General features: G+C 46.9%; 1 protein-coding gene across 1 annotated transcript in view; it reads left to right on the forward strand.

Moving 5' to 3' along the window:
- LOC130871433 (RIMS-binding protein 2-like) overlaps window positions 1-22789 on the forward strand; it is a 79427-nt gene that overhangs the window by 38419 nt on the left and 18219 nt on the right. The window contains 5 exon segments of the mRNA XM_057764768.1: window positions 12872-13022; window positions 14304-14544; window positions 14547-14758; window positions 16035-16181; window positions 22162-22279. Coding sequence (XP_057620751.1) covers window positions 12872-13022; window positions 14304-14544; window positions 14547-14758; window positions 16035-16181; window positions 22162-22279 — 869 coding nt within the window.

Raw genomic sequence — 22789 nt, forward strand, 5'->3', positions numbered from 1 at the left:
GCGTCTGGAGGTCTCCTGGTATAGACAGGACCCTGTGCCCGTACATTAATGAGTTGTCACTTCGGTGTCCTGGAGTGTTTGTGATATTGGTGGCTGCTATGTGCATCCTAGTAGGTGTCTAAGGCTGAGGCAGTCCACACAAGTGCAGGGCACACACTTGCATATATACACTCAAGGGTGTTTGTATGTCCGAGAGAAGAATAAAAGGCTGGATGGTGTCTGCCAGCCCAGTGTGACCATCCTCAAGAAGAAGATGAGAAAGAAACCAAAGTATGTCATAAAAACTTGGTCACACCCATGTACAGGTCCCTGGTTAAGGGAAGATGTAAAGAAGTGACCATTGACCCTGTCACCATGGGTCTATTTATGCAGCCTGCTTAGGAGGGATGTTCTGGAATTGAGGGTGAAATAAGTTCCAAGTAAAGGGAGAACTTGGTGAGAGAAGGCATAGTCCCTGCTAGTGTCTTCCCATGCAACTACAATGGGTCCTTTAGTTGCAACAGAGTTCTGATCTAGAAGGTGCACCCACACACTGAGACAATGGGGATGATCTATCGGGAACTCACCAAGGCCAGCTGGACTGGGTCTAAAAAGCGTGGGATAAAATCGGACTCGCTGAACATAGTGGACAATGAAGACTACTGAGAACTCAAGAACAATGGCAATGGGTGCTTGATCCTACTGCACATACTGGCTTTGTGGGAGCCTAGGCAGTTTGGATGCTCACCTTACTAGACCTGGATGGAGGTGGGTGTTCCTTGGATTTCCCACAGGGCAGGGAACCCTGATTGCTCTTAGGGCTGACGAGAGAGGGGGACTTGACTGGGGGAGGGAAATGGGAGGCGGTGGCGGGGAGGAGGCAGAAATCTTTAATAAAGAAATAAATTTTTTAAAAACAGAAAGAAAAGAATCGCCATTGGCTCATGATTCCTGCTGGCCACCATTGCCTTGTTGCTGGCTTTTGACTCTGATGAAGAAAACTGTAGAATTGTTTCTTGTTGGCCATTGGTCACAGGAACCCTAACTAGTTACACATAACTCTAGTTAGGTTTAACTGTCAACTTGACACAGTCTAGACTCATATGGGAGGAGAGCCTTGAGGAGATGCTTAGACCACATTGGTCTGTGGCTTGTCTGTGGGAGATTGTCTTGGTTGTTAATTGGTATAAGAGGACCCAGCCCACTGCAGGAGGTACCATTCCCTAGGTGGGTAGCCATAGGCTGTGTAAGAGAGTTAGTTGAATTTGAGCCAGAGAACCAGCCAGAGTAATCAGTGTTCCTCTGTGCTCTGTGACTTCTGCATCAAGTTCCTGCTTGAGTTCCTGCCATGAAGTCCCTCAGTGATGGGACAAGACCTAGAAGTATAAGCCGAATAAACCTGTTCCTTATCCAAGTTGGTCTTTTTCGTCAGTGTCTATCACAACCACAGAAAGGAAGATAGAACACTGTTCTTCATTGGAGTTTGACACTTCCTTTCTATCCCCAGTGTTCCCAGAATTTTATCAAGATTGAATTAAATTTTCTTTTTTTTAATTTTTTTATTAATTAATTTATTTAATTATTAAAGATTTCTGCCTCTTCCCCACCACCACCTCCCATTCCCCTCACCCAATCAAGTCTTCCTCCCTCCTCAGCCCAAAGAGCAAGCAGGTTTCCCTGCCCTGTGGGAGGTCGAAGGACCACCCACCTCCATCCAGGTCTATTAAGGTGAGCATCCAAACTACCTGGGCTCCCACAAAGCCATTACGTGCAATAGGATCAAGAACCCATTGCCATTGTTCTTCAGTTCTCAGTAGTCCTCATTGTCCATTATGTTCAGCGAGACCGGTTTTGTCCCATGCTTTTTCAGACCCCGGCCAGCTGGCCTTGGTGAGTTCCCGATAGAACATCCCCATTGTCTCAGTGTGTGGGTGCACCCCTCACGGTCCTGAGTTCCTTGCTCGTGCTCTCTCTCCTTCTGCTCCTCCTTTGGATCCTGAGACTTCAGTCCAGTGCTCCAATGTTGGTCTCTGTCTCTGTCTTATTTCATCGCCTGATAAAGGTTAATATTCAGGAGGATGCTTATATGATTTTCTTTGGGTTCACCTTCTTATTTAGCTTCTCTAGAATCACGAGTTATAGTCTCAATGTCCTTTATGTATGGCTAGAAACCAAATATGAGTGAGTACATCCCATGTTCCTCTTTTTGGGTCTGGCTTAACTCACTCAGGATAGTGTTTTCTATTTCTGTCCATTTGTATGCAAAATTCAAGAAGTCATTGTTTTTTTTACTGCTGAGTAGTACTCTAATATGTATATATTCCATACTTTCTTCATCCATTCTTCCATTGAAGGACATCTAGGTTGTTTCCAGGTTCTGGCTATTACAAACAATGCTGCTATGAACATAGTTGAGCATATACTTTTGTTGTATGTTAGGGCATCTCTTGGGTATATTCCCAATAGTGGTATTGCTGGGTCGAGAGGTAGGTTGAACCCGACTTTCCTGAGAAACCGCCACACTGCTTTCCAGAGTGGTTGCACAAGTTTGCATTCCCACCAGCAATGGATGAGAGTGCCCCTTTCTCCACCACCTCTCCAACAAAGGCTATCATTGGTGTTTTTGATTTTAGCCATTCTGACAGGTGTAAGATGGTATCTTAATGTTGTCTTGATTTGCATTTCCCTGATTGCTAAGGAAGTTGAGCACGATCTTAAGTGTCTTTTGGCCATTTGAACTTCTTCTGTTGAAAAGTCTCTGTTCAGCTCAGTGCCCCATTTTATAATTGGATTGATTAACATTTTACGGTCTAATTTCTTGAGTTCTTTATATATTTTGGATATCAGACCTTTGTCAGTTGCGGGGTTGGTGAAGATCCTCTCCCAGTCAGTGGGTTGCCTTTCTGTCTTAGTGACAGTGTCCTTTGCTTTACAGAAGCTTCTCAGTCTCAGGAGGTCCCATTTATTCAATGATGTCCTTAGTGTTTGTGCTGCTGGGGTTATACGTAGGAAGTGGTCTCCTGTGCCCATGTGTTGTAGAGTACTTCCCACTTTCTCTTCTATCAGGTTCAGTGTGTTTGGACTGATATTGAGGTCTTTAATACATTTGGACTTGAGTTTTGTGCATGGTGATAGATATGGATCTATTTTCATTCTTCTACAGATTGACATCCAGTTTTGCCAGCACAATTTGTTGAAGATGCTCTCTTTTTTCCATTGTATACTTTTAGCTCCTTTATCGAAAATCAGGTGTTCATAGGTTTGTGGGCTAAAGTCAGGGTCTTCTATTCGATTCCATTGGTCGACTTCTCTGTTTTTATGCCAGTACCAAGCTGTTTTCAATACTGTAGCTCTGTAATAGACTTTGAAGTCAGGGATGGTAATGCCTCCAGACGATCCTTTATTGTATAAGATTGTTTTGGCTATCCTGGGTTTTTTGTTTTTCCATATAAAGTTGATTATTGTCTTCTCCAGATCTGTGAAGAATTTTGATGGGATTTTGATAGGGATTGCATTGAATCTATAGATTGCTTTTGGTAGAATTGCCATTTTTTCTATGTTGATCCTCCCAATCCAAGAGCAAGGGAGGTCCTTCCATTTTCTGGCGTCCTCTTCAATTTCTTTCTTCAAAGACTTAAAGTTCTTGCCAAATAGATCTTTCACTTCCTTGGTCAGAGTTACCCCAAGATATTTTATGCTATTTGTGGCTATCGTGAAAGGTGATGCTTCTCTGAATTCCCTCTCTGCTTCCTTATCCTTAGTGTATAGGAAGGCAACTGATTTTTTGGAGTTGATTTTGTAACCTGCCACATTACCAAAGGTGTTTATCAGCTGTAGGAGTTCTTTGGTAGAGTTTTTGGGGTCGCTTATGTATACTATCATATCATCTGCAAATAATGAAAGCTTAACTTCTTCCTTTCCAAAATGGATCCCCTTGATCCCCTTATGTTGTCTTATTGCTATTGCTAGAACTTCAAGCACTATATTGAAGAGGTATGGAGAGAGTGGACATCCTTGTCGTGTTCCTGATTTTAGTGGGATGGCTTTGAGTTTTTCTCCATTTAATTTAATATTAGCTGTCAGCTTGCTGTAAATAGCTTTTATTATATTTAGGTATGACCCTTGTATGCCTAATCTCTCCAAGACCTTTATCATAAAGGGGTGTTGAATTTTGTCGAATGCTTTTTCAGCATCTAATGAAATGATCATATGGTTTTTTTCTTTCAGTTTATTTATATGGTTGATTACATTGATAGATTTGCGTATGTTGAACCAGCCCTGCATCTCTGGAATGAAGCCTACTTGATCATAATGGATAACTTTTCTAATGTGTTCTTGGATTCGGTTTGCCAGTATTTTATTGAGAATTTTTGCGTCGATGTTCATGAGTGAGATAGGCCCGTAATTCTCTTTGTTGGTTGGGTCTTTGTGTGGTTTTGGTATCAGGGTAACTGTAGCTTCATAAAAGTAATTTGGCAAAGACTCTTCTGTTTCTATATTGTGAAATACATTAAGGAGTATAGGTATTAGCTCTTCTTGGAAGTTCTGGTAGAATTCTGCATTGAAACCATCTGGTCCTGGGCTTTTTTTGGAAGGGAGATTTTTGATAACTGTTTCTAATTCTTCGCAACTAACAGGTCTATTTAGATCGCTCACCTGGTCTTGGTTTAGGTTTGGTATATGGTACTTATCTAAAAAAGTGTCCATTTCTTTTGCATTTTCCAGTTTTGTGGCATACAGGCTTTTGTAGTAAGATCTAATGATTCTCTGAATTTCCTCTGTGTCTGTGGTTATGTCCCCCTTTTCATTTCTGATCTTATTTATTTGCGTGTTCTCTCTCTGTCGTTTAATTAGTTTGGATAGGGGTTTGTCAATCTTGTTGATTTTCTCCAAGAACCAACTTTTTGTTTCATTGATTCTTTGGACTGTTTTCTGTGTTTCTATTTTGTTGATTTCTGCCCTCAGTTTGATTATTTCCAGTCTTCTACTCCTCCTGGGCGCGTCTGCTTCTTTTTTTTCTAGAGCTTTCAGGTGTGCTGTTAAGTCCCCAATGTATGCTTTCTCCATTTTCTTTAAGTGGGCACTTAGTGCTATGAACTTTCCTCTTAGCACTGCTTTCATCGTGTCCCATAGGTTTGAGTATGTTGTCTCTTTGTTTTCATTAAATTCAAGGAAGACTTTAATTTCTTTCTTAATTTCTTCCTTGACCCAGGTGTGGTTCAGTAGTTGACTGTTCAGTTTCCATGAGTTTGTCAGCTTTCTGGGGGTAGCATTGTTGGTGCCTTCTAACTTTAATCCTTGGTGATCTGATAAGACACAGGTGGACACTGATATTTTTTTGTATCTGTGGAGGTTTCCTTTGTTTCCGAGTATGTGGTCAATTTTCGAGAAGGTTCCATGAGCTGCAGAGAAGAAGGTGTATTCTTTCCTATTTGGGTGGAGTGTTCTATAGATGTCTGTTAAGTACATTTGCTTCATTACCTCCAACAATTCTCTTAATTCTCTACTAGGTTTCTGTCTGATTGACCTGTCCATTGGTGAGAGAGGTGTGTTGAAGTCTCCTACTACTAGTGTGTGTGATTTGATGTCTGCCTTGAGTTTTAGCAGTATTTCTTTTACATAAGTGGGTGCTTTTATATTAGGGGCATAGATATTCAGGATTGAGACTTCGTCCTGCTGAATTGTTCCTGTTATGAGTATAAAGTGTCCCTCTCGATCTCTTCTGATTGATTTTAGTTTGAAGTCAGTTTTGTTAGAAATTAGTATGGCCACACCTGCTTTTTAGTTAGGACCATTTGCTTGAAAAACCTTTTCCCAACCCTTTACTCTGAGTAGATGCCTGTCTTTGTGGTTGAGATGAGTTTCTTGCAAACAGCAGACTGTTGGATCCTGTTTTCGTATCCAATCTCTTAGCCTGTGCCTTTTTATTGGTGAATTGAGACCATTAATATTAAGTGATATTAATGACCAGTGGTTGTTAACTCCGGTTATTCTTATTGCTTTTGGTAGACGAGTTTGTGTGTCTCCCTTCGTTGAGTTGTGCTGTTGAAGGGTCACTAGATGCCTGGGTTGTTGTAGGCAGTGTTGGCAATGTTGGATTCCTTGGGTTGTGATTTTCCTTCTATTACTTTCTGTAGGGCTGGATTTGTGGCAACGTATTGTTTAAATTTGTTCTTATCCTGGAATGTCTTGTTTTCTCCATTGATAGTGAACGATAGCTTGGCTGGGTATAGTAGTTTGGGTTTGCATCCATGGTCTCTTAGTTTCTGTAGTACCTCTATCCAGGACCTTCTGGCTTTCATGGTTTCCATAGAGAAGTCAGGTGTAAGTCTGATCGGTTTACCTTTATAAGTTACTTGGCCTTTTTCCTTTGCAGCTCTTAATATTCTTTCTTTAATCTGTATATTTTGTGTTTTGATTATTATATGGCGAGGGGACGTTTTTTTTTTTTTTTTTTTGATCCAGTCTGTTTGGTGTTCTGTATGCTTCTTGAATATTCAAAGGAATATCTTTCTTTATGTTGGGGAAGTTTTCTTCCATAATTTTGTTAAAAATGTTTTCTGGACCTTTGAGCTGTGCCTCTTCTCCTTCTTCTATCCCTATTATTCTTAGGTTTGGTCTTTTTATTGTGTCCCATATTTCCTGAATGTTTTGTGATGAGAATTTGTTGGTTTTGGTGTTTTCTTTGATCAGTCCGTTTATTTTCTCTATGGTGCCTTCAGAATCTGAGATTCTTTCTTCTATCTCTTGTATTCTATTGATTATGCTTGTTTCTGTAGTCTCTGCTCGTTGACCTATATTTGCCATATCCAACTGGTCCTCAGTTTGTGTTTTCTTCCTTGCTTCCATTTCAGTTTTCAATTCTTGGACTGTTTCCATTACCTGTTTGATCGTTTTTTCTTGGCTTCCCAGGGTATCATTTACGTATTTACTCATTTCTTCAAACTTTTTGTTATACTTCTCATCCATTTCTATGAGGGCGTTTTTTACATGTTGATTAAGGGACTCTATTGCTTTCAAAAAGTCAGTTTTTTCCTCTTCTCCTGTGTTAGGGTGTTCAAGTCCTTGTGTTGTAAGATCATTGGGTTCTGGTGTTTTCATGTTGTTTTTCAGATTGTTGGGTGAATTCTTGCCTTGGCGTCTGCCCATCTCCTCTTATCGATGCTGTCTATTGGGTTTGATTTAATTGTAGCGGGGCAATCTGCTCTCAGTGCGGGCTTCACTGTTTCTTGCCCGCCCTATCCCGCATCCAGTGCCTCCGCCGCCTGGGCCCGCCTGCCTGCCCGGACTTGCCTGCCTGCCAGTGCCTCCGCCGCCCGGGGCCTGTCTGCACACTGGTGCCTCCGCCGCCTAGGCCTGGCTGCCGGTGCCTCCGCCACCCGTGCCTGCCTGAGCGCCGGTGCCTCCGCCGCACGGACTTGCCTGCCTGCCGGTGCCTCCACCGCCCGGGCCTCTGAATTAAATTTTCAATCTTGATAATCTCTCCATTTATCAAGTTATGATCATTCTTTATTCAGTTAATGTGGTGATGATGCTACTTTTGAATATTCAGTCATTTCATACTTCTAGGGTTCAATTTGGTGTTTATGGGTGGGTGAGTCTTATTTTTAAGTGATTTATTTTCAGTTATGAGTATGTATGTGAGCACATGCACATGTACACATGTGTGTGTTTGTATGGGTATGTGAGCCACGTGTGTGCAGTTAGCCACGGAAGCTAGAACCTACCTGCTGTGGTGCTGGAAGAGCAGCGGGTGCTCTTAACTGCTGAGCCACCTCTCCAGCCTCATTGGGGAGTTTTCCATCCATGTGCATGACGGGTGCTTATGTACAGTCTTCTTGTAATGTCCTCTGGTTTGGGTACCAGACCTCTGCTGGGTTCACGCAGTGACCAGAGAATCCTGTCTCCTGCGAGTGCTTGTGCAGTGTTTTTTTTTTGTGGCATCACCATTAGCTCTCTTTAACATTTGATAGATGCAGTGAAAGCCACGCAGACCAATGGTTTTCTTTGAAGAAATGTTGAAAGTTTCAGGTTTAAGGTAGTTAATAGACACAGGGTTATTTAGCTTTTGTGTCTTCTCATTTGTCAGTTTGGGTTAGCTACATCTTTTCCTTTAAGTTTATAATACAATTACGTCATCTAGTCCTCCCTCCACACCATCTGGTATATCCCTTCCTGCTCTTTTTCAAATTCATAGCCTCTCTTTCCCATTAATTGCTATTACATGTTACATGTTATACACGCAGAGAGACACATATAGGCATATATGTAGGCCTACACACACACATCCTAAATGCAACCTGCTCAGTCTGTATGTTACTTGTATGGTACTGGATAACCAACTGGTGTGTTCTTCCCTGGAGAAGACTGTTTCTCCCACTTGTGGCATTCCTTAGTTACCTGTCGCTCTTTGTGTAGGGTTGAGGCCTCATGGGCCAAGTAAGGTATTTCAAGGAATTTCCCTATCGCGCTAGCTGACCTGGAACTCTCAGAGATCCATCTGCCTCTGCTTTTCTAGTGCTGGGATTAAAGGTGCGTGCCACCATGCTCAGCTAAATTATCTTTTAACTGTCTTGAATCCCTGTTCAAAATTTATGCTGTCTCACTTTAGTGGTGAGAATTGTACTGCATTTGTTACTTCACTGATGGATTCAAAGCTGAAGTTTTTGGCTTGGTTGAGTTCTATTTTTCGTGGCTTTATATCACTTTGTCCTCCTTTTTTATTGGTTTTGGGCTTTACCTCACTCTTCTGTTTTGGCTCATGCTTCTGAGGTAAAATTGAGATAACTAATTGAAAACCGTTGTTTTCTAATATAAATATTTAGACATGCAAACCCACAGCTCTCAGCATGTTCTTTTTCGCTATTGTTAAGTATATTCTGATTTTCCAGGTAGAATCTTCACAGCTCTGGTTATGAATAGACTGCTTAGTGTCCAAATATTCGATAGTTAAGAAAAGAAAACACGCAATATTACTGGTTTCCAATTTGCTTCAGGGTTGGGTACAGTTTCCTGTGTGATCCAGAGGTGCTGAAGGCTGTATGGATATTGTCTGCCCTGGTGAATATTCCTGGTGTATTTCCCGCAGCCCTGGGGAACCCTGACAACAGTCAGGTGACTTAGCAGTGCTTCCTCGGGGCTCCGTGTTCTCACCGGGCTTTGCTCGTCTGACCCATCAGTTACAGGCAATAGTTGTTTCTCACTTTGGTTTTTGCTTTATGTATTTTGGGCTCTCTCTACCAGTTCCATATGTATTTGAAAGTGTGAGCTCTCCTCGATGACATGTTCTCATAACCAATAATCCTCTCTGGCCCTGGTGGTTTTTAGGTCTGTTTTGTCTGATGTTCATGTGGTTGTTAGGTTTCATAAGCTAGAATTTACACATCCTATTTCCCAACATTTACTTTCAAATTCTCTGAGTCCTTATACTTTAAACCTGTCTCTTATAAGTAGCATGCAATTTGAATTTCCATAGTCTGATAGCCTCTGCTTTTTACCCGGAATGTCTCTTTTACATTTCATCATTGATAAGACTGAAGTTTCCATTTTTGCTCTCTGCACCCATCCTGTCTGCTCTTTATGTTGTTCCTGACCTCTTCCTTCTTTTAACTTTTTTTTATTTTTATTGAGCTCTACATTTTTCTCTGCCTCTCCCCTCCCCCTTCAATCCTCTCCCATGATCCCCATACTCCCAATTTACTCAGGAGATCTTGTCTTTTTCTACTTCCCATGTATATTAGATCTATGTATGTCTCTTTTAGGGTCCTCATTGTTATCTAAGTTCTCTGGGATTGTTGTTTGTAGGCTGGCTTTCTTTGCTTTATGTTTAAAAACCACCTCAAGAGTGAGTAGATGTGATAATTGTCTTTCTGGGTCTGGGTCACCTCACTCAATATGATGTTTTCTAGATCCATCCATTTGCCTGCAAAATTCAAGATGTCATCATTTTTTTCTGCTGTGTAGTACTCCATTGTGTAAATGTACCACATTTTCCTTATCCATTCTTTGGTCGAGGGGCATTTAGGTTGTTTCCTGTTACTGGCTATGACAAATAATTTTTAACTATTTTTTAAAAACATATTTAGTATTTACTCCTTCATAAATGCATATACGTTCTGATCAAGTCCACCTCAGCCACCCCCACACACACGCACCACAGTACTTTCCAGACACAGGTTTTTATACTTCATTCTCTTTATACAATTGACTTTTTTGGGAAATAACACACAGTATTACTTTTTAGAGATGATTTTGAGGTGCATATACACAACATACTATAAACTGCTGTAAATGTCAATGGAATTCCTCTTGTTCTCTTTTGGTTTAGTTTTCATATACTCTGCATAGACTCTGATCTTGCAATGCTGTACACGCCTGTTCTATACCGTCTGTAGAACAGTTACCATAGTTTTGAACAAGTTTGTTAAGTATGTAGGCGGCAGATAGAGAGAAGCACAGGCCTGTAGAAACACATCACCAAACTGGACACTTAGGGCATCCAGCCGAGGTGACTGGAGTAGCCAGACTGAGGGAAGAACAAAGAGCTCGCAAGTATCGAACCAACAACTGGGGGAACTGAGGCAGCTGGCTAGAATTCTGGGTTGAGATTTTTCTGTTTGAGCCCCACCCCCAGCTTCTCTCTCTTTTTCTCCTCAGACATTTGTATTGTGTAGGATAAACAGTAAACTTTGCTGGAAATGGTTTATCTTCCACCTGTTCACAGGGCACAGTGCCTTTAATTCCTTAGCAATTAGCAGTTTTTCTCTCTCCCTATTATGGGACCAGGTCAGCCTGATCCACGGGGGAATTTTAGGGAGATCTTGAGCCAAGCATGCTTGGATCTGAGAGAGTGGAAGGCAACCTTACTTCCAGAACCATTTTTTTTAAAAAAGCTAAAACAGCTCATGACACTTCACAGCCCCAAATACATTTCTCTTCTCTTCGTTCAGATAATGCTTTCTTGGGAGAATTTTAGAAAGTGCCCTCTCTGTTTCCTAATGCAAATGCCGCTTACAATGCACTTTGGTTTTTCTTTCTGCAGCCCTAGTTTCCACCTGCTGTCTCCTTTGAAACCCAATGAGTTTCCTTTAGAATTCATTATGCTTTAGTTTATCTAAAGTAACTCATTATTTGCCTTCTGTAATATGAACGGGCCTGGCCTGCTTGTTTGGGTTTCTGTCCTGCCCGGTTCCCACAACTGTTTAGCCCCAAAGAAAAGCACACAAAGATCTCTATAAGTTATAAAGCTGATTGATCCATTAGCTCTAGCCTCTCACTGGCTAACGCTCACATCTTGATTAACCCATTTTTCTGATCTATGTTAGTCATGTGGCTCAGTACCTTTTTTCAGTGGGGCAGATCACATCCTGCTGCTTTGGTGGTCTGGGCAGGAGTGGCGGGAATCAACTTCCTCCTTCCCAGAATTCTTCTGTTCTCATTACATCATTTCTACTTCCTGTCTGGTTTTCCCGCCTATATTTCCTGCCTGGCCAATCAGTGTTTATTTATAACATGATTGACAGAATACAGACAATTCTCCTGCACCAGCCTTCATTGTTCAAGTATATCCTCTTATGAAACTGGGTTGTGGGTGATTTGTTTTGATACCATTCCACCTTTGGTTGACCTGCCATTGTCTCTGTGGTGAGTCAGCTGTCACTCCTACTGTTACCATCAGAGTACTTCTCAAAGAAGGGCTTTTGAAGCTCATTCTGAATGCACCTTCCTTAGACAAAGGTCACTCATGAGCCACTGGGGGAAAATGGACTCTGATCCAGGCTGTGTTTCTGAGACCTTTGCTTCAGTAGGGTAACATTGACCTGTGCCACAGGTACATGCTATGGAGGGAAGGATCCAGTTTCTATCCCTAGGCAGCGAGCAGATTTTCTGAGCCTTGGTTTCCTCATTTACAAAATGATGTTGGAGACACCATTTATAATATCATTATGAAATGATGTGGAGAAGTCCTATGACTCTGATGAGGGCCAAACAATACATAGCAACAAAGTACACAGGGTGGCTGGCATGTGGACATTCCCTGGTGAGCGCTATCCTCCTCTGGGATGCCTTAGCCAGGTTTGTGACATGTTTGGCCTTCTTCCTCTTGAGCTCATGAGTACATTCCTTCCTAAATGAAGCCATCCAGACTCTCAGTCAAGAAGAGGTGAGAAACTGCACCCCAAGTCTAGAGTAAAAAATGTTATGTCCCTGGTGTCCGAGGGCAGATGGGCTATACCTTACAAACACTGAAATGACTTGGAGATCTGGCCAGTACTTACCTATGACCTGAATTAGTGGCTCTGGACATTTTTTTTCCTGAGAACCAGTGAGCATGGTTTCCATGATGTCAGTCCACAAGGAAGCCACCAGTCTAGACACTTGCAATATCTGGGCCTTTTTGAAGTGTGTTTTCCCAGTTCCATAGAATAGTCTGATGGGTGGTGTGAGGTCAAACGTTGCTGTCTCTAGAGTTTGATGATGAACATGAAGGAGGGGTGGCAACAGTCACGAGGAGAAGGAGTAAGAGAGTAAGAAAAGGGAAGAGGGGTGTGTCAAAGGTATCTTTCCTCTGGAGCCATCCCAGGCTGCTTGGCTTCCAAGCCCCTTTTCAGAGGAAGCTCCATTCAATTGGAGCACAAGGGCAGGCTTCTCAGAGGCACAATGAGGTCCTCCCCTAGATAGAGATGAATAGATGCCTGGACTGGGAAGCAGCATAGCTTCCATGGGTATCGAGCTGAATGATCACCTTCACTACCTACAATCTACTGTTTACATCCTTGCCTCTATGTTCCTTTCTCCTCTTCCTTGTCAACCATATGGATGGTTCCTCTTCCAGGTGTGACAGAGCCCAAGGAGCATGCTCTGACAGTATCTGTCCCTTCTCTCCTTCCAGGCCCCCAGCCCCACCCCAAGATGTCACCGTCCAAGCTGGGGCCACAGCCGCCATTGTTCAGGTCTCCTGGAAGCCCCCTGCGCTGACTCCCACTGGGCTGTCCAATGGAGCGAATGTCACAGGATATGGAGTGTATGCCGAAGGGCAGAGGGTGAGCATGGGATGCAAGGCTCCACTGTACAGGGGTAGGCTTGGGGAGGGAGGAGGGGGCAGATTCTCAGGGGAGAATCTGAGGCTCTTCTAGCTGGGCCTTCACTCTGGGGACTGTCTGCACAGGTCTGAGAGTGAGGAAGTCCCATCCTGTTTTGCTTCCCACCTGGGGCCAGTGTCCTCTCTGCCTCCCTCACCTCTGCCCTGCTCCACTCCACACTGAATTCAGAAGCATCAGACCCCCAGGCTTGCCAGTTTTCACAGACTATGTGTTAGCAAGTTAAGACCCACCTAGGCAATCTTCCCTTTGCAGGGGAGCAGACCTGGACTCTGAGAAATAGCTGTGTCTCCGGTGTCCCCAAGTGGAGAACCCACCATCTTAGCTTGCCACCCCTTTCCTGGCACATGAAGCAGAAACTCTAACCTGAGGAAGGCTCTGGAAAGCTGCTGTTTATCTGTTCACTGCCGTCTTAGAAAGGGCTTTTATTGCTGTGCAGAGACATCATGACCACGGCAACTTTTATAAAGGAAAGCATTTAATTGGGCTTGCTTACATTCAGAGGTTTAGTCTATTATCCCACCTGGAGGCACATGGACAGGCATGGTGCTGGAGAGGTAACTGAGATTTCTACATCGGGACCAGTAGGAAACAGGAAGAGAGAGAGAGAGAGACATTGGACCTGACTTGAGCATCTGAAACCCCAAAACTTACCCTTAGTGACACACTTCCTCCAACAGGGCCACACACACTGATAGTGCCACTCTCTGGTGACTAAGCATTCAGATATATGCACCTATGGGGGCCATTCCTATTCAAATCCCCACAACTGTTGCCACCCCACTCTTCCTCCCAGTGACAGATTGGGCTGCCTAACTTGGGTGTGAGGGCCCCAGCCATTTCTCCCATGATTCACCTCTCATAGGCTGTAGTCTGTATGCTTTCTGGGTACAGGCTACATGATTCCTAAGGGCAGGTTTCATGCACATCCAGGAAGCCACCCCCGATCCCCTCCCTACAGCTCAGCAGTAAGCAAGATCGCCTTCAGATCCCTGTGGAACCCTGCATCTGGTCTAGAGACGGAAGAAGAAGGCCATGCTTCATTGATCTCACAACTTCCTGGGTCCTGGGCTCCCAGAGACTCTTTGGTTTTGTTAGCTCTACCAATGACTCAAGCCAGTTGTTGGGCTCAAGATATTGGCTCTTTTCTGCCAGATGTCTGGAGAGACCACTGCTGGGTCAACACATGCTGACAGCCTATGACATGGCTTTCTCTGTGTGCAGGTGGCTGAGGTCATCGCCCCCACAGCAGACGGCACAGCAGTGGAGCTGGTCCGGCTGCGGAGCCTGGAGGCCAAGGCCGTGAGTGTGCGTACCCTGTCCACACAGGGAGAGTCGATGGATTCTGCCCTCGCGGCCATCCCCCCTGACCTCCTGGTGCCTCCAGCCCTCCACCCGAGGACTGCTCCCCCACCAAAGCCATTAGCAAGTGACCTGGATACCAAAGACCAACACCTGGGTCCCCACGTCAAATGGATGAGTCCTGGGAGCAGAGCCGGCCACCCGGCCCCGCACATGGCCACATGTTGGAACCACCTGACATGCACAGTGCTGGCCCAGGCAGAAGGTCACCCTCACCCAGCCGGATCCTCCCTCAGCCACAAGGAGCCCCTGTGTCCACCACCGTTGCCGAGGCCATGGCCCGTGAGGCTGCACAGAGGGTGGCTGAAACCAGCAGGGTAAGTTGGGTCTTCCTAGCAGGTTGGACTCTGTGCTCTTGGGGTGGGGTATGGCCTGTCCCTCTGCCCGGCAGGTAGAGACAGATCTACCAGAGAGCACTCTAGACCTCAGCCTAGGACTGTTGTCCTGAACTGTACAGGGTCTGTTCTTTCATTGCAACTTTCGTATACATATACATTGCCTGAGTATATGTGTGTATGTTGTGGGGGAGGGGCTATTGTGACTGTGGAGATTGGGTGAGGTTTGGACAGCGATATGCACCTACTAAGTCACCCATAGGGTACCCCTTCCCCACTACTGGGGGGGGTAGAACCCAGGACTGAACTGGCCCAGGACCTTACCATTTCTTCCAGATATTTGGGGCAAGTTAAGAGTTTCTCCACCAAGGAGGCAGCAGGACCTACTGGCAGGACCCTCTTGGTGTCGGGTTGTTCTGTGGACCTTTCCAGAATGGTGACCCCTGGAAATGTCTGCCAAGGCTGGGACACCCTCCTCTCAGGGCCCAGGTCAGGAGAGCAAGGATACATGGACAAGGGTCAGCACTGGAGTTGCAGGGACCTGGGAGGATGTTTCTAACATAAGTTCAGTCCCATGTATCCCCACGAGGGCACAAGGCTACCCTGACCCGAGGGCCCCAGAACCCTTTAGGAAACCAGAGGGTCAGCCTGTCTGTGAAATCTGATTTGTGAACAGCGGCTTCTGATACTTATGAACTTGTGAGCTTGGGACCTCTGTGCTGAGGCTCAGTGAGACTGGAGCTGTGTTGGGATCAGTGGATGGTACTTAAGGCTGAGGAACAGAGGATCCCAGGGCAGCCTCAGAGCAGATCCAGAAGAGTCCAGTAGCTGTTAGGATGGGTCAGAGATCCTTCCTGGGCTCCTGCTTCAATGCCATGGTCACTGTCTAAATAAGCCAGGTGAGGCGAGCGATGGAGGAAGTTTTCCACTGAATAAAGCTTAGAGTGATCCAGGTCTCGTGAAGAGGAGGAAAGGTGAAGGGAATAGCTGGTCCCTGGAGCCTGGATCTCATGGGAACCATCTTTCAGTAGCAGCCTGGAGTCACATGCTTAAGGGGTCACTGTCCAGCATATTTTATGCATCTACCCTGAGGGAGTCCTCAGGGCTCAGTGTGTGTAAGGCCTCTCCAGGGTAGCTCTGGGGATCTCCTTGCCCTTCTCAGAACTTGGGGCCGAGGTTAACAGCAGTGTGTGCTCCTGGGTCCCCATCCAGCCTTTCCCCACATACCTGCTCATCTTTGTCCCTTTCTCTTTCCAAGTTAGAGAAAAGGAGCCTCTTTCTAGAGCGAAGCAGTGCTGGGCAATATGCCAACTCAGACGAGGAGGCTGGCTGTGCCTCCCCCGAGGTCAAGAGGAGGGGTACATCTGTGGATGACTTCCTGAAAGGGTCAGAGCTGGGCAAGCAGGTGAGAGTGTGTACCCCTGCATCAGCCCTTGGCTGGCAAGGCCTTTAGCTGGATGCATAGGAGCTTAAAGTTATAAAGATATTGCCCTAACCTGCCTTGGGCGTGTGCCCATGTGTTCATATATGTATGTGTGTGTCCAGGCATAAGTGTCTAGGCATGCACATGCATTTGTGGTGTATGTGCTTGTGCTTATTGGATATATTCATGTGTGTAGAAGAGTATGTGCCTGTGTATGAGTGTGTATGGTATGTGTATGCGTTCCTGTTTGTGTATGCTCCTGTGTGTGTGTGCCTCTGTGTGTACCTTTGTACACGAATATGTATGTGTGTGTGTTTATGTGTGGACATGTGAAAATATGTTCCTGTGTGTCTATGTGGGTGTGCATGTATGTGTGTTCATGTATATCTGTGTATGCTTGTGTGTATGCATATCTACTTGTCTTGTGTGTATATGTGTGAGTATGTTTATTCATGTGCTCATATATAGTATCTATGTACATGTGCTCATGTGTACATGTGACTGAATTCCTATGTATCATTGTATACATGTTTATGTGCACAGAAATGTATGTGTATGTGTGTGGACATATACATGTATGTCACCATGTGTTCTATGCATCTATGTGTCTCTGTATGAGTACATGTATGTGTATTGGGATGAGTGTGCATGTGAGCATGTTCCTATGTGTGTTCTCATATGTGGACCTCTACATGCACATGTGTCTGTGCATGTGCATACACATGGACATCTGTTTACTTTCCAATGGTTCTTTTAAAAGCCTCAGCGTCACCCCGTGTGACCACCTGCCCTGTCATGTCCTCTTGTGTGACACTGTGTAGACATGTACACGTGGGTGCCCTGGCCCTCAGCCATCTGAACTGGTAACGTTGGGCTTAAGCCTCTGTTCAGCTAGTGAAGTACAGAAGTGACAGGTTGGAAGTTGAGCATCATAGGATGTGACTTACCAGGACTGCTTGCTCTGTCTCCTGCAGAGTCCAGGATCCTCACACCTGTCAGAGTGGGGTGACCGTGCTGTCCTCTCTCTGTTTCTTAGACAAACTCGTGTCAGGTTTTGTCTCCATCACCACGATGAGCTGGGCATGCACTGTTTCCCGCATTCCGTGTTCCATGGGTTCTACAAGTTGGTAAATGGGTCCAGGACTCAGGGAGGATAGCCTGGGAGCCTGTGGCATGCACAAGATGTCCCGTCAGGAGCCGGAGACATACACAGTGGTTGAGGATAGTTCTTTCAGAAGACCCAGGTTGGAGTCCCAGCACCTACATGGTGGCTCACAACTGTTTGTAACTCTAGTTTCAGGGGAGCCAATGGCTTCTTCTGGCCTCCACAAGCACTGGGCACACATGAAGTGTACAGACATACATACAAAACACCCAATACACATAAAAATAAATAAAAAGAGGAAAAGCTCTATCTGTGTGCCTTTTTGACCACAGCCCCGCTGTTGCCATGGAGATGATTACCACACAGAGAGCAGCCAGGGGTCAGACCTGTCGGACATCATGGAGGAGGATGAGGAGGAGCTGTACTCAGAGATGCAGTTGGATGATGGGGGCCAGCGCCGGCCCAGTGGCACCTCTCACAATGCCCTCAAGGTGAGCACTGAGCTCATGACAGGGTGCCCCAAATCTAGGGGATGCTCCCTTCTGCCCTTTTGCTGGGATTGTTTTATGGTTGCATTCAGGAGTTACCTGCTGCTCCTGTCTGTTTTGCCAAGAGGGTCTGGGTCCTGGAATTTGGGGGATCCATTTGGAACCCCTGGACACAGCCAACACTGTAGTGGGAAGAGAACAGAACCAGCCCAAGCCTTACATGTTCATACAGTAGGTGCAGCTTCCGGGTTAGCACTGAACTGGCAGTATGGGGCTGGGCCCCACGCTCCTATGAATGAGGAAGACTCCACGTGGGCTAGAGCCATGCCAATGAGACCACAGGAGGCCTAGGAGAGCACACTCCTGGGTCCATCACCCAAACCCCATACCAGGAAAGAGTCCACACCATCTGCCCCAGGAGATCTGAGATGGAAGGGTGGCTACTTCATCAGAATAGGGGTGGGGGTGATGAAGCCTGCAGGGCTTATTTCTGCAGATCATCCTGTGCTGTGATGTACGGACAGAAGACAACATTCATTACCGCTGTCTGCTCAGGGCCTCTATGGGGACCATATGAAGGTTTTCCCCATAAAAGTCCTTGCAGGGACTTGGGGACCTCCATGAGGTCCTGCATGGTATGACTCACACTGTTCCCTGTGCCCCTCCTGCAGTGGGTCCCACACAGGCCTCTTCTGAAGACTCCTGACCTGAGCCTCCTACCTGTCCTGGGCTATGTTCCAGAGCAAGAGCCACCTTGAGAGTACTCATGGGTGGGTCAGGGAAAGGCATACAGCTGTGTTTTCCACCTTCCAGACACTTCTCTGGACAGGGGAAGATATTAGAAGCTGCCTCCCAAGCACTGCTTAGCAAAGGAAGGGCCACTAAGGGTGCTGTGAAGCAGGAGGTGTGACCCCATCCGTCCCTCACCCTCTTATAAAGTATCCTAGGGGAACTAGGGTCAGGGTAGCCACAGGGGTGTGCCATTCACCCACAGGGCTTCTTATGGGTATGGGTTTCAAAATTCTCCTAATAACTGCCAGTATCAGTTGGGAGTTGTGACCACACTAGCCCCCACAGTCTCACATGGTAGTGACAGGCTAAGCCAAGCCAGGTTTCCTGGAGGGACCAGCGCCCACGGCCCTTCATCTCCAACTGACACGGCTCACCTGCCTACCCCATGGTACCCTCTTTTTCAGCAATCATCCTTCACCTTCATAGTGCTCAGCACATCTGAGCCAAACATCCTTGAATGCGGTGCTATAAAGGAGAAAGATACATGAGTTAGCAGATTCTGTGCCCATCCACTCGTGGACAGTGGCACAAGTGTACAGTAGACTGCACTAGGAAACAACCCCCCCCCCATGGTCCGAGGTGTCCACAGACCAGTGGGGGCAGCTATCCATCATGGGTACTCATCATAAGATATAACCCCAGATCTCAGCAAAGGATAAAAGCAGCTTTCCCAGAGTCAGCCAGATCTCCCCAAAGGGGAATATGGAGCGGTGGTTGGCACCAAAATATGCCCTTCGGAAATAGGCAGGGGCCGAGGGCTGCAGCTGGTAGGGAACGGTGCCCAAGGAAATGTAGGCTAAGGCTGGAATGTAGGAGGGTTTGCATAGCAACCTCAAGACCAGCTAGCTCGGTGCCAGCTGCTGAGCCCAGATGGGCCAGATATGGTAAATCCATCTCAGGTGCAGAGGCAGAGGACCTTGTTCCTTTGTAGGCACCAAGTAGGCACTGGGTCTGCTGAGGCAACATTCACTAGACTACAGGTGTGCTTCAGCTAAGGGAAAGGAGGATGGCGATCAGCTGGGGCACTAAGTGTTGGGAAGGCAACAGTCCACAAGACCAGACAGGGATACGGTGGGGCCACCTCCAGCCACACTGGGCATTCAATGGCAGCTGCCCCTGGGCTGCAGGGAGTCAGCCCCAGTGGCAGACAAATTCCCCTCACTACTCTGGAGAACCCCTCAGCATAGGAACAGGCAAGGGCCTGGGAGCATTGTTTCCTCCCATCTGGGCCACCTTCTCTCCCTCTGGCTCACCCACATGGCGTCTGCTCCTGACGTCCGGCTGTCTCCTCTGTGTGCTGTCCCTCACCTTCTGCTCTGCACCCACCACGTGACCCATTGTTCCATCCCAGAGCCCCAGCAGGCATGCTGCAGGTCCCCCATGAGCAGAGGCTGCCTCACGCTGCGCCCCCCTGCCTCCCTGCCAAGACAAATTCTGTGTGTGTTTTCTCTCCTTCCTCTACCACCTCATATCTGGTCATACACCGCTCTCTCTCACAAGCTGTCCCCAAGGAATGCCATAAGACTAGGAGTTTGGAAGGCGCTTTCCTGGAGCAGCCCGAGTTCCCCCAACAGCCCCACCGCAGTAAGAGACTGTTCAGTATTCCCGAGGTAGCTGAGGAAGACAGGGAGCATGGCGAGCCGCTGCTCAGACAGGGCATGGGGTCCTCCAGAGCCAGGGCCTTGTTGGCTATGGATCGTGGGCAGGCGCGGTCCTGTTGGGGGCATCTAGTCCTACAGGGTTCCTGGCTCCCTGCAGAGCACAGGGGCATCCATATGGAGGATCTCTTTCTGGAAGACAGAGGCTGTCGGTTCAGCCGCTCGGCCACCAGGAGCCCAGACAGTGGTTTGGACTGTGGCAGTGAGGAGGAAGAATCTCGGTTTAGTTTCAGGAGCACCTTGGCCAAGTGCAGTCCAGGCCCTGGTCACTGTCCATGTAGGAGAAGCCCAAGGCCCCTGCTGGCCCAGAGGCGGACGCTGACCCGACAGAGCAGCATCGAAGAGTTCTTTGGGGAGCAGGTGGACCCCAGTGACATCATCAGGAGCGATGATGCCCAACTCAGCCCGGAGAGGCCCGTGCCCAGGAGGGGATGGCTGGGACGAGGCCAGCGACCACGAAGATTTTCGGGGTGTCTGGAGGAAAAGCCCAGCCATGCCCGACAATAGGGCAGCTGAGCATCTGGCACAGCCTCCTCCCCGAGTGGCAGAAGGCCCTTTGGTGTGTCAAGTAACCATCCTCCCTGCGCGCTTGCCAAACCAATCCGTGCTCTCATCCTTTTGTTGGTTTTGCCTTTGGTTCGGGTTTTGGAGTGCATCCGGGGACTCTCTGGGCCGCTCTCTTTGGTTCTCCCTGCATTTTTGATTTCTTCAGTCCCATTGCTTCCCAGCTGCTTGACCATCCCGAAGGTTTTCTTGCTTTGGAGTAACAATCTCCCCCACAGAATCAGCGATGGTTACGGCTGCTTTCCTTAAAGGACAACTGAATCTAAGTTTTAATTAAGGGTTAGCTGAACTGCTGAGTATCTGGAACCCGAGAAACACACATCCCCCCACCCCCCTAAAATGATCCTCAGGGGCCCACGGAGGATGGGTGGTATGATCAAAGGCTTTTTGCCCTTGTTGTTTTGGCTTTTTAAGTTTTACTTTTTCCTTTTGGCTTTCATCTATAACTGTTTATAAACACGGAGAATAACCAGGGAAGAAACTCAGTTTTGCAAATTGTTCCCAAAGTCTTCCTTACCCCCAATCTCTGTTCCCTCTGTGTCTACCACACAGTGGGGGGGGGTCATCTGAGGCTTCATATTTCTGTAATTGTATCCTCTCTACAACATCTGCGCCCCTGCTGTGCTCAGCTGCCATTGGGCACACAGGTGGGCCATCAACACCGCAGCAAGCCACCTTCTGAGCTTTGCACTCTTTGGGCCCTGCCTGCACCCCACGGCCTCTGTCCCATTGGCTCCTGAGTCCTGGGAATGGCTACCAACAGGCTGATTCTTACCAACCTGCTTCCCTTCAGTCAGTTCTGCCCCTTAGTCCAGACGAGAAGTCGACATCCCTAGACAGAAGGCCGGCTCGAGCTCAGGTTAACCACAGAGCACGATCAAAGCCGGTAGTACAGGCACTACCTTCTGAAGGTCCAGAACCCTCCAATCCCTTCAATCTGTGAGGGACTTTGGGAACTACAGCAGTGTATCTCTGGTACTGTGACACTTGAGGGTGGGACAATAAAACCAGAAGACTTAACTGACATGGAGCCTGAGCTGTAAACCACAGTCAATTTGCTTCAGTGGATTTGGCTTCAGCAGCAATAACATCAACCAAAAGCTTCCTCCTTTGACTGCCTTTGACTCCCAGCCCTACCAGCCCCACTGTGGCGAGTCCAGAAAGGACCCTGATGTAGAAAGCAGGCTCCTGGGCCCGGCTGGCTCCTCCCCCAGGTCACTCAGCTAACCTTTCAGTTAAAAGCTACGTTTAGTTGCCTTTAGTGCTTCTGCTTCTGATCCGGATTGATTTGGCTTTAACTCCTCTTTTCCTTCCAAGGCTGGCCAGATCTAACCACGGTGTTCTCTTGGGTCTAGATTTTAGGAAACCCCGCTTTGATGGGGCGAGGAGACCGGATGGATCACGTGAGCCGAAGGTATTCTCACAGTGGTGGAGGTCCTCAGAGGCACCGGCCGGCAATGGCTCCATCCATTGGTTAGTGGCCTGATCTCTATCAACACTCCCTGTACACCACCTACTTAAGAACAGTTCACAGGTCACACATTAGGGCTTTTGTCCCGTGACAAGTGCCTGAGAAAAACAAGAGGAAAAAGGACAAGGGGACTCATAGTGTCAGGGTTCAGTCCACTGTGGCAGGGAGGATGTAGGAGGAGGTGGGGAGCGGAGACACAGAGGGAGTGGGGAGAGGAGAAAGAGAGAACAGAATACTCTATCTACTGGCTTGATCCTTTCCTCTCTTACGTCATCAACCCCAGTCCCTAGGACGGTGCTCCCACATTCCCACATGGAGGACACAGTTCCTCCTGCTAAATCCTTTCTAGAGCCACTCTCAGAGACACACTCAGAGATGTGCTTTAGGAATTTCCTGGGGGGGGAGATTGAGTTGACTATAGTTGACTATATACCCCAAATATCCAGATGAGCTCGTGGTGAGTGGAGTCATCTGAGGTCATAGGTCATATTGGTGCAAGTCTTGGTAACACC

This window comes from Chionomys nivalis, chromosome 3 (assembly GCF_950005125.1).
Source record: "Chionomys nivalis chromosome 3, mChiNiv1.1, whole genome shotgun sequence".
In the NCBI taxonomy this organism is placed as follows: domain Eukaryota; kingdom Metazoa; phylum Chordata; class Mammalia; order Rodentia; family Cricetidae; genus Chionomys; species Chionomys nivalis.